We start from the raw sequence: 12,566 nt of genomic DNA, 5'->3' as shown, positions 1-12,566 counted from the left end.
ACCTGCGGGCGCGGGCTGGCTGGGCCAGCCGCGGCCCCTCCCACCGCACCCCACCCCCGCCGCCGCCGCCGCCCCGGGAGCCGGCCCGGGTCCCAGTCGGTGCCGCAAGGAGCCGGCGAGCGGAGCGCCTGCTCGGGACCGCAGCCGCCGGGCGACGTCGCCGCCGCACCGGGCACTTCTGTCTCCTGGGAGCAAGCGCCCCTCCCTCCCTGTCCCCTCCCGTTCCCCTTCTCCCCGTCCGTCCCCTCCGCCCCCGCCCCTGCCCGCACCTCGCCCTCCCTCCTTCCACCCCGCGCCTCCCGCGATCGCCCCCTCCCGCCCGGCCGCGCTCCCCGCTGGCGCTCAGCACCCCGCGCTCCCCGCGCCCGCTGGCTCCTCCAGCTCCGTCTCCAGCTCCACCTCCGGTTCCCGCTCGGCCTCCCGCTCGCCCTCCGCGCCCGGGTCCCCGCGCGCCTGTCCCGAGTCCTCTGCTCGCCGGCGGCCGCCCGGTCATGTCAGGATGGAGATCCGGCAGCACGAGTGGCTCTCGGCCTCCCCCCATGAGGGCTTCGAGCAGATGAGGCTCAAAAGCCGCCCCAAGGAACCCTCCCCAAGCCTGACCCGAGTGGGCGCGAACTTCTACAGCAGCGTCAAGCAGCAGGACTACAGCGCCAGCGTCTGGCTCCGGAGGAAAGACAAGCTGGAGCACGTAAGGGCGACTCGCTCCCAGGGGCCTGAGCCAGGCACCTGCCGCATGCACCCTCCCCGTGGTGGTGGCATGAGCGCGCGCGGGGCGCGGGGCGCGGGGGCCAGGCGAGGGGATCCTGGCAGGCGTCCACGTCCTAGGTCGGATTCGGGGGCTTCTCTGCCTACAATTTCTTGCCTTAATGACCGGGCTGCGGGGAGGGGAGGACAGGTTCCCTTTCAGGCTCTTGGTCCCCTGCTCACCCGACCTGCCCACCTGCGTCTCCCGGTAGGGTTTTTTTTTTGCACGGGGTTCTTGGGGTGCCTGTGCAGGATGAGCAAGAAGGGGAAGTGCCACCAGCGTGGCTCTGAGCAACCCGGCGTTGCATGGTAGTGGGCTTTAGAGCGGCGTTTGCCCGCGTCTTTGGGGGCTGTTTTACTCAGTTCAGAAACTAACAAATTAACAAATGGGTAAAGTTGGCGCCGCTAGCGACCAGCGTGGACCCGCGCACAAGCCATTAGAGTTTTCTGCAGAGTGTCCGCTGGGATGAGCAGTTGGCGATCTTCTCTACTTGAGCCCAACTAGGGAGAGATTTGCGCGTTGCAAGGAGAAAGGCTAAAAATGAAGGGATCGTGGGGCTCCCCAGAAATCCTCCGCTCTGGAGGGTGGGAGCCGGTGAGAAGGGACCTCGGTTCCCAAGGAGTGCCTACTTCACGCGAAGTGAATTGGCTCTGGAGTTGAGCTCCTAAGGCTTGCCATTTTGAAAGAAAGAAAGAAAGAAAAAAAAAAACCTTCTAAAAAGGCATTTAGTGGATCCACAGTTTCAAATCTGATCCATCAGCATATTCTTAAACCAAATGTTAAAATTAAACTAAGAGAATTATCTCAAGAGTGCAGCACAACTAGCTAAGGAGAAGATGCTATTTCTCCCTGCAGAGCTGCAGAATCCAAATTGAGTCTGCTAATGGAATGTGGAGGTTTCCTTGTATTTGGGTCAGGACGCCAAGAATGATAAAAAAGATAAGACCAAGAACTCCTGGAAGTCACGCATTTCCAACTGCTGCACCGACCTGCATCCCATCTGCCCCCCAAAGCGTTCCTCCTGGGCTCTGCGGCACGAACAGTCTTCTTCCCAGGAGGAAACGTGCAAAGAAGGGGCATTTCTCTATTATAATAATCTGAAAGGAACGTCTGTGCCTGCTTTCTGAGGGCCTGATGAAGTCACTGAAAGCTCTAAAATGAAGCTTTGAGTTGGGTAACAGCACTGTTTTGTGTGTAGAGAGCCATTTGCTAATGTCAAAAGGATGCCTCATATCCTTAAGACCATGGAAGTCGCTGAAGATTTATAGGATGGCAAGCTGTTTGAAAGGCTACAGTATCCATTAAACATGCCCGCTCCAGAATTAGTGAAGGGGCTGGTGGTGTACATTAGTTTAAAGGGGGCAAACAGCATCTTTATGTATTACATGCAAAGAGCATGTAGTCAACCAATGATGTGGTTGATTTTAGTATCAGGGATGACAGTCTAGCCTTGGGAGGGTGATAGAACATATCTTCTTTTTAGTTTCACTCTGAATGTGTGTTCTTTTGCAGTTTGTGCTTTTAGCTGGTCTATTTCCTTTATTCTCTTACTGAAAATCAGTAGTGCAGCCTTCTATGACTATGTCTTGAGTCATGAGCGGTGCACGCATTATACTTAAATGCTTTCTCATTTTTAGATTTTCATTGAAAGTATCAAGTCATACCATGTGGGCCATAGCAGCCTCACCTTTCTGCATGAGTATGGGATACTCAACCTCCTCTGAGGATGGGAGACCAGGGAAAGGAAGATGTGGTTGTTTGAAAGCCTGTGAGCGTCTATGCTTTCTTCTTCACTCAGATACTCCAAAAGAGAGCATTGCATTCATTTTTTAAAAATCACTCTCCTCATTTGATATTTAAATCAGTGTAGCATTTGTTTTACTTTTTCAACTACATTTAATGAGAGATGCATATATCTCTTCTGATGTTTTTCTCTACACTCCCTTTCAACTAGAAAGGGGACTTTAAATAAATTTCTTGGTGGTATTCTCTTGCTCCTTTGAAATATCCACAAACATTTTTAATGAATTAATATTAATAAAAGTGCTATGAAAAATTAAATTAGTATACAAATGTAAATTTTATTTGAATTCAAGAGCTAGGTATTTATAATATATGTCATGTTGAATGCACTATGATATTTCACGTAGTTTGATGGTAATTGCTAATAGAAATTAATGTTTGAGATGTCAAAAACCTATAACAAATGTAACCTGGTATCATTGTTACAGAAAGCATGAAAAGGTATTGTTGACTTCATTGTAAACAACATTCTGAACATATGTGGCACCTTCTAATTCATATGTTGCAGGGATTAGGATGAGTGTGTCATGTGAAATTCAAAGGAGATATATGGCAGTTTAAAAACACTCTTCTGGTCTGTCTAATCAAATGGATGGCCACTTTTTTATTATGTTGAAAAAAATAAATTAATAATCCTGATGGAGATCATATGCCTGAAAACAGCCTACTCAGTTATTTTGCTGGTGCTTTAAAAGCCAATCTAAGTATTAAGGAAATAAATAAGTTACGACTTCAAATGACACACATATTTGGTCATCATAATAACAGAATTTCCTGAAATGAAATGTGGCAGTGTGTGGGCTCTGTCCAGAATTCAGAGGGACAGATTAATCTGAAAGTCAAGAATGTGATATAAAGCAGGCAACTAAAGAATGGATTTCCACCCACTTTGCTAAAAGTGAGAATAATTTATTTCTTCTTTTCTGATTTAAAGGCTAGTGGACCAATTCTTAGCTTGGACAAGAAAAAAATGACCCAAATTAGTTGAGGACTGGAATCAATCTTTAAATATGGTTCCTATCACTGGTTGGTCGACACTTAAGATGAATACTTACTAAGAAATAAATGTATACAGGGAATCATTTCATACTAAAATAATGAATTAGAAGCTGTGAGGAAGTCATGTTTTGTAACAAGAATGCTGGACTTTGAATTCCACTTGGAAATTTCAGGAAAAAGTAAAATTGCTGGCTATACACAGAATGTTGTGTTACTAGTTACAAATAATGCTCTTGGTTGTTAAAATCTTTTGTTTCCTGTTCTGCTTCATAATGTCTAGAACTCTGGGAGGCATTAGGCTTGGGAAACAGTGGAAGTTCTGTTCTCTGTAGGATCCTGTATTTACTTTAGGTCTAATGTAAAAGTGAAGGATTCTGGTCCAGCAAAGCAAGAGGAGCAAGGGACCACTTCCAGACCCTCTAATCCACCCCTGCTCTTGCAGCCTCCCTAGGACTGGCTTGCTTTGGAGGTACTCATTTAATAAGATATGACTATCCCAGAGGATAACATGGCTTTAGGCTGGCATCCTTTGGTGCTATATGCTTTTTTGAACAGTTTTCTTTTTTAAAGGGGGAGAGATGCAAAGCCCACTCTACTTTGTTGCCTGGTTTTATGCCAGCTACACTGTACAGAGGTTTCCTGGTTCTATTTATGAAGATGGAGATGCCTTATGTTCTCTCCTGCTTATTCAATTAGCTCCTGTCAAAGTGTGGTTAAGCGTAGGGGCTCTGGTGAGAGGGACCTAGGTTTAGACTTTGATTTCATTTCTTATTAATTCTGTGGGCAAAGGGCTCCCAGTTACCAAGATGCACAACTGTGTTCCCCCGAGAGAAGTCGCTAGTTTGCCGTGATGAAACAAGACAGTCCGTGTCTGTACTGCAGGAACGAACATTCTCCAAATGTCGGAGACTTGGACACCACAAAAGTATACTTTCCACCTCACATATCTCACCTGTGCCTATCGGCTGGGGACCATCCTCATCTTGGTTGCCTTGCCCGATGGAAGCTCCATTCTGATATTTTTTGTGGCTGCCACAGCAGCTAAAGAGCAGTTGGAAAATCGTGTAATGATTTAGGCTCTCAATGCTTCCACCCAGAAATCATCCATTCATATGACTCATGTGTATTGGCCAAAGAAAAGTTCATGGTCAAGGCTCGCTTCAAGAGTAGCACAAGGGGATCCAACTAAGACCCAGAAGAAAGAGAACATCTGTGACCGACTTTCACAAGACTGCTGCAGCATACAAAGCACTTAGCACAGTGTTTGACCTGGGTTAAATGCTCAACACACAATAACTGTAGGTGTAATGACTTCTCAGGTGCTGCCTGGCTCTTGGGCTGAGTCCTCCCACTCCACCCAAAGAGCTTCCAGATTTCAGATTTGAGATCAGCCTGCATGATGATCCTGGATGCTAAGTGAGTAGGTCCTTTGATCGGCAAGGCTGGCTCACTGTCCTGGGCCTGTTATGCTGTCTCTTTGCCTGGCTTCCCATCCATCCTCTGGGGGCCTGACTCTTCCTGGCTAGTGGAGCCCTTGCTTGCTCCCTGGCTGGCCATTCCGAGGCTGACTTTTCTGGTTCTCACTCTCTTAGCTGATCCCTCTAGCAGAGACCAACTCCTTGTCCTGTCTCCAACCTCTGCTTCTCTTCCCAACTTGTGCTGGTGGAATTAAGTCAAGCAACATTTCATTTATCTGCAAGATGTCTCAGAAAGCCCATTTAAAATTGAAAGAGAAAGCCGAAGACAGATTTGGTAAAGCATAAAAGCAGAATCCTTAATGTTCACACTTGTAGTGAGCCATAGTATCGTGGTTTATTTAGTAAGTGCCTCACACTTAAAAAAATGATTGTCTCCTCTAAGTGTGAATTTGTACCTGCTTAAATAGAGTTTATGTTACCAGTGAATAGTAAATAAATGCCAAGTGCACATTTGCCTCCTGGAATAAATTCTTTACACGAGGAGCAAAGGATAAATGGATTGGAGCACACTTGGTCACAGTGGTCTAGGCTCATATTGTGTAATGCCATTTTTGTCCCACGGAGCAGATCCATGAAAATACTGTACCCCACAGAGTGGATTCGTAAAGTGCCAGAAGACAGAGTTCAACCTAAGGGAATGAATCTTTAAAATGTTCCATTAAAAATCCAACAAACAAACAGTCTGGCAAATGCTTAAGAACATTAACATTTACCGGGATCATTTCCTGTGGTTTTAGATAAACAACATAGGCAAGCTATAGGTGCAGGCAGGATTCTCTGCCTCCAACTCGTCAGTCAAGACATGAAAGTTTAGATGTCTCGTGAGTGTCTTCCAGTGGATCTCAGGACATGTCCATCACTGTCCTGGTCACCACTACAGTCAACATATATCCACCCACTAAGGGACTTCTCTCACTGCAGGTTGACATTGCAGTGTCTTTTGAAGAATCTTTGGTTTCTTTGAACTCTCTTGGGTGTGGCTTGACTTATTTTAACATAATGATAGGGATATATCATATTTAATGTATTTAATTTAAGAAGCACTGGATGATTGCATTTAAGGTTTCTTTTTCATCTCTTCTTCCATATAATAACTACATGCCAATTTCTGGCTAGTTTCTCTAAAAGTTTTTACTTCTTTCTGTAGACTTCCATAACTATCTCAGGTGTAAACTTAAGTAACAGTTTTTAGTTCTCCAAATAAATCCGATGAGTCCTTTGAACTTCTGGGACATGGCAGTAGTCGTAATAAGTTACGTTCTCATACTGAATTGACTGATAGATGGCATAGTTAGACAGGCGTGGAGTCTGTGGCAAGATCTCACACCACAAGTGTTGCTTAAACTGTATATATTGAGGACATTAAAATTACCCAATTGCCTAAGATTCATACCTGCACAGACTACGTGCTAAAAGTTTAGGGTACAACGTAAATGTTGAGGTGCAGTTGAAAGGTCAAACCGTGGCTGTTAAGAGATAGCCCTTTTAACCAAAAAAAGCACATTTAAATTGTTCTCAGGAAGAGAGAAAAATGAGCCCAATTTCTAAAATCACAAACCTAGCCCTTATGAAAGAGAGGAATTAAGTGAAGAATGAGGCAGACTTTCCCAGGTAGCCTTATCTGCACTGGAAAATCTTGCTGTGCCTGACAGTTGAAGTCAGCCCAAGTTGAACTACCTGCCTGGGCATCATGGGACTGGATGTCATGACCATTGGGTGATAAATATATTTCCTTATCCTCCCGAGTAGGCAGTGAGTCTTGTGTTTCACTGACTTGAGCTATTACTGTGCTCCCGCTAGTATGTTGTTAGGTCTGATCCAACAATAACATGAGGAGTAAAGTTGAGAAGATGGGACTCATTGACATAAAAAAAGTACCAACTGGTAAACTCATCTCTCACCAGATATTGACTGAGTAGCTTTCACGTGAAAGATAATGTGTTAGGAAGCTGTGAGGTCTTTAATTCAACAAGCACTTATTTGACATATACTGTGTTATTAACAATGTTATTAAATACAAAGACCGGTGCAGGGTCCCTTCCCTGAAGATGTTTAGTTGTATAAACAGAGTTACAATATAATTGCAGTGTTATGATTAAATAGAAAAATGCAAACTATTAATAGTATAAGAATACTGCCTTCAAGGGACTGGTTGTTTAGAAGATAAAGTATAGTTTAAAAAAATAAGCAATGGATTCTGTCATACATAATGATAATGTATCATAACAAAATTCATTTTATTCCAGTAATGCAAAGTTGATATGAAATTTGAAAATCAATTACTATATTTTATCATATTAATAAAATAAAAGAGTAAGACCATACAATTATCTCAATAGAGGAAGCAAAAGGATTTGATGAAATTGTGTACCCATGCATGATACAATTCTCAACTGACAAGAAATAAAAGCAATCTTTACTATTCTGATAAACAATTTATTTAAAAAGAATCACAGTTAATGGTGAACTATTGAAAAATTATCTGTGCAGATTGTGAGTGAGACAGAGATGTCCACGGTCATCGCTTCCTGTTAGCGTTGTACAGAAGTAATAGACAATACAATAAGTCAAGGAAAGCAAATAAAAATATAAGAATTGAAAATGTGTAACGACATTGTCACTGTTAGCAGACAATATGATTGTGTACATTTGAAAATACAAAAAAATACTGCAGATATACTTAATGAATTAATACTGTCACTGGATTTATCAGGACCACTGGATTCAAAGCCAATATGCAAAATTTAGTTATTAGAAATTCCAATCTAAAACTTAAAAAATTATCATTTACATTAGCATAAAAATGTCAAATACTTAGGAATAAATTTAATAAAATCTGGTAAGACCTCTTTTTAATTCTCCCCTAAATTGACCTATAGAGTAGATCCATTTCCAATTAAAATGTCAACAAGTTTGTGTGTGTGTGTGTGTGTGTGTGTATTGAAAAATGATTCTAAAATTCATACAGAAATGCAAAGTGCCAACAACCCAAGACAATCTTTTAAAAGAAGAACAAAGCCTGCTTCCAAGTATCAAAACTTATTCTAAAGCTAGATTAATTAAAGCAGTGTGGTGTTGGTGCAAGGATAAACAAATAGATCAATTGACAAACTGGACAGTGCAGAAACAGACCTGTGCAGATATAGATACTTGATTTATGATAAAAGTGACTCTGTAATTCAGTGGAACAGAGATAATCTTTTCAGAAAAGGGTGCTGGGTCAGTTGTATATCCACATTAAAAATACATACTCATTTATGTTTTAATATGAATCAGTTTAATATGAGTTGTAAACCTAAATTGGAAAGTGAAACAATGAGGCTTCTAGAACAAATATAATAATAAAAAATTTCTTCATTAACTTGACTAAGGAAAAATTTTGAAGCTGTTTTAATAATCCTAATTTATTAGATTAGTAAACTGTACTATATTAGAAGTGCTCTTGTCCATAAAATATTTGATTAACAGCATGAAAGACAAGTCACAAAGTAGAAGGATATATATATATATATATAAAATTTACTTTAGAAGAATATATTTTTAACACACACTCTGACAAAGAGTTTTAATCCAGGATATGTAAAGAGCACCTACAAATCAATAAGAAAAACATAGACAGCCCAACAGGAAAGTGAGGCAGACACTTGAACAGGAACTTCACAAAAGAGGATATCCAGATGGGCAGTAAATGCATAAAGGTGCTTGATGTCATTAGTTATCAAAGAAGTAAAAATTCACACAAGATTATACACCATTATTCAAACACAAGAATGGCTGAAATTAAAATAAATAATTGACAGTGACCAACGTATTGATGAAAATGGGGAGCATCTGTAGCTCTCATAACTTCTCGTAGGACTTCATTCATAGCTGCTTTGGAAAACTGTTTGCAGTATCTACTACATTAAACACATCTTTTAATATTTTGACCTATAAAATTTAAATTCTATGTATATATCAAATAAATGTGTGCTCAGGTTAATGGAAGACATATACACAAATGCTTACTGAAGCATTATTTTAGTTGTTCACAGTAGGATGCATCCCTAATATTCAACTATAGTTGAATGGATGATATATTGTAGCCTATCCATACAGTGTAATACATTCAGCACTGAAAAGAGATTATGTATCTATTGCATCTGCATGCAATAATGTGGATGACTCTTTCAGGCATAGTAATGAATGAAAGAAGACAGACATAGATAGTATGATTCCATTTATGTCAAAAAACAGGCAAAGCTGGCCAGGTGTGGTGGCACACGCCTGTGATCCCAGCACTTTGGGAGGCCGAGGTAGGTGGATCACCTGAGGTCAGCAATTTGAGACCAGCCTGACCAACACGGTGAAACCTCGTCTCTACTAAATACAAAAAAATTAGCTGGGTGTGGTGGCACATGCCTGTAATCAAAGCTAGTTGGGAGGCTGAGACAGGAGAATTGCTTGTACCTGGGAGGCTGAGGTTGCAGTGAGCCGAGATCGCGCCATTGCACTCCAGCCTGGGCAACAGTAGTGAAACTCTCTCTCTCTCTCTCTCTCTCACACACACCCACACACCCACACACCCACACCCACACACCCACACCCACACACCCACACCCACACCCACACACCCACACACCCACACCCACACACCCACACACCCACACCCACACACATACACCCACACACATACACGAGGCAAAGCTAAAGCTGGGAGCTAGGTAGGACTCAGAATTAGTGATTACTTTTGAGGGTAAAATGGGCATGAAGTAGGCTTCTGGGGAGCTAATATTGTTCTATCTCTATTTTTAGGTGTTGGTTACAAAGTAAACGTTTACAGAGCTATACACGAAGATTTGCATTGCATCTTTATGTATATTTCCATGATATTTTACAAAAGATAAATAAAATGCCTACAGTGCCCTTAGCCTTGCTTACTGCTTCTCTCCAGCTATACCTCCTCAGACTATGCTTCTCCTGTCCTACTTTCTCTAACCTGTGGAGGTCTTTGGCCTTGATGTTCTCAGTCACTGTTGTCTTCATGTGGGTGACTGCTGCTTGTCATCTCCCCTGTATGGCTTCCTGGGTCCTTCCCTCTCCTCACCTCCCCATCGGCTTTAGACAACCTTCCCTGTTACCCCATTGCACATAAGACAGTGTATCTAGTTGGATCTTTATTTGCCTTTCCCACTAAACTACTCACTCTTTAATAAATTCTCTTTTTTAGTAGAACAGCTATTATTTTATTCAACAGGAGGGAAGATAAAACAGATACAACATTTTTTTTTCTTTTTCTTTTTGACTTTTTTTCAACTTTTAGGTCTTGGCGGTGGGGGTACATGTGAAGGTTTGTTACGTAGGTAAACACATGTCACGGGGATTTGTTGTATCATATTATTCCATCACCAGGTATTAAGCCTGGTAACCAGTAGTTATCTTTTCTGGAGTTCCTTCCAGGAGCAATTGTTTAGTGAATTGTGACCTTCTTGCTTCAGAGACCTCAAATCATTCCTTGTCCAGAGAAGGTTATCAAGGAAGGCTTCACTCTTGGTGATGGTTTGTACTGGCTTAAGGACCTGGAGGAAGAGCTGCTGGTTGTAGGACTGGTCTGAATTAAGACTTTCGAGCAGAATTTGGACAGCCAAAAACTTGTTTGGGAGAGCAGTGACTGAACAAGTATATCTGGGGACAGAGTTTGTTTAAGGAAGACTTGGGTGTAAAAACACCCACAGTGGTAGATTAATGGGCTTGAGGACTTGGAAGATACTGGGCTTTATTTTGTAAGCAAAGGGGAGATATTTGAATAGATACTTTATTTGGAAAGCTCAGGTTTCAGAAAATCTGGTGGCATGCAGTGTTGAGGAATGAGATTCTAGAATTGTGGAGAGCAGTGTAACATCTCTTTTAGTGGTCCATATAGGAATTGTGAAAAGGGAAGTAAAAAGAGGTGATGGAAGTAGAAAACTAGTAAGGCATCGATGCAAGAAGTATTGTAAAATAAGAGCTCATAAGACTTTCTGTTGAATTGGATCTGGTGAGTCTGAGCAAGCTCATTCATTCAGGAAACATTTATTGAGTGCCAGGGATGTGCCAGAAATTGGGATTGGCATGATGGACACAAGAATGAACAGGGAAAATTCCAAAGACTACTTGAGAGTTAGAATTCTGCTCTTTGTATCTTGGACCCAAGCCATTGTTATGGTCTTGATTCATATTATCCTTCTTAGTATAATTATAATTAACAAACATTCCAATACCTACTGCCTACAGGGAGTTGAGCTTCAGACTTTGGAACATTCAGTAGATATGAGCGGGCCTTTGGCGTCAGGTTACTTATGATCTGTTTGTCTTCCAAGACTCAACTTACATGTCATCATTTCTAAACCTAAAGCCTGGTTGGGTGTCACTCCTGTGTGGTCCCATAACATCATGGACAGCATGTTATAACTCTTAACAATACTGGTTTTTTTTTTTAAATTGACTGATTGTCTATCTTTTGCCCTCAATGGAAAGTTTTTGAGGGCAGCAATGGTATCTTATAAGAATGTACTGTTAATGCCAAGTGCAGTGCCTGGTAGATGCCTAATATTGATTAACTTGATTATTGAAACAGCAGGTAAAGGAATGAATGAAAGTGTGTTGAGTAAGACAGGACTTAGACACTGGAGTGAAAGAATAAGATGGCATATGCTACCTGCTAGATAAATGCTACAGATGTTATATGCAACAAAGATTCACTGGAGGCTGAGTACAGGTGACTCAGGCCTGTAATCCCAGCACTTTGGAGGCTAAGCTGGGAGGATCGCTTGGGCTTAGGAGTTTGAGACCAGCCTGGATAACATAGTGAGACCTGTCTCTACAAAAGATTAAAAAATTAGCCAGGTGTGGTAGCATGTGTCTGTATGCCTGTAGTCCCAGCTACTCAGGAGGCTAACGTGGGAGGATTACTTGAGCCCAGGAGGGCGAGACTGCAATTAGCCATGATTGTGCCACCACACTCCAGCCTGGGCAACAGTGAGACCCTGTCTCCAAAAAAATAAATAAATAAAAAGAAAAAAGAGTTCCGTGGAAAGAAACCTCAGGTTTGCATGAGAAGCTACCCAATAGGCATTCACACAGTTACAATTGTCAGATGAAGAAGGTAATATACAAGGCTGCATCTAAACCACCCACAGGTTGAGATTTCGTTGATTTTCTCCTGAGACTTGGGAAATGGAGTCACTTTAGTGATCTATTTCAATATCCAATGTTACTGTTTACGGTGGACTGTTTTGGGAGTTTCAACTTCCATATAGCTCCATTTTCATTAGTCTAGAGGAGAACATTAACTTTTTAAATTTTTTCTGAGTACACTGTTCTAGCTTGTTGCCTTGCCTGAATCTGCTGGCTCATTACTTAGCTCCTGCCCTGCACTGGCTGAGTGCACTTGATCAGAGACTGTAAGACACTCTGCAGCAGGGAATGTGTCAAACCCACCAAAATACTCATTTTTTTTTTTTTTTTTTTTTTTTTTTTTTTTTTTTGGGTCTGTTTGTTACCGGTGCAGTGGGGGAGTGGGC

At 42.0% G+C, this 12,566-nt stretch overlaps 1 protein-coding gene across 1 annotated transcript in view; it reads left to right on the top strand.

The window, feature by feature from the left end:
• The first annotated feature begins 272 nt into the window (after positions 1-272).
• Positions 273-12,566, top strand: part of PLD5 (phospholipase D family member 5) — a 430,516-nt gene continuing 418,222 nt past the window's right edge. Inside the window, exon 1 of the mRNA XM_025394615.1 lies at positions 273-688. Coding sequence (XP_025250400.1) covers positions 500-688 — 189 coding nt within the window. The 5' untranslated portion in view covers positions 273-499. The remainder of the gene's footprint in view (positions 689-12,566) is intronic.

This window comes from Theropithecus gelada, chromosome 1 (assembly GCF_003255815.1).
Source record: "Theropithecus gelada isolate Dixy chromosome 1, Tgel_1.0, whole genome shotgun sequence".
Classification (NCBI taxonomy): Eukaryota; Metazoa; Chordata; class Mammalia; order Primates; family Cercopithecidae; genus Theropithecus; species Theropithecus gelada.
The sequence above is the reverse complement of the archived record's forward strand: the minus strand, read 5'-3'. Positions and strand labels throughout refer to the sequence as shown.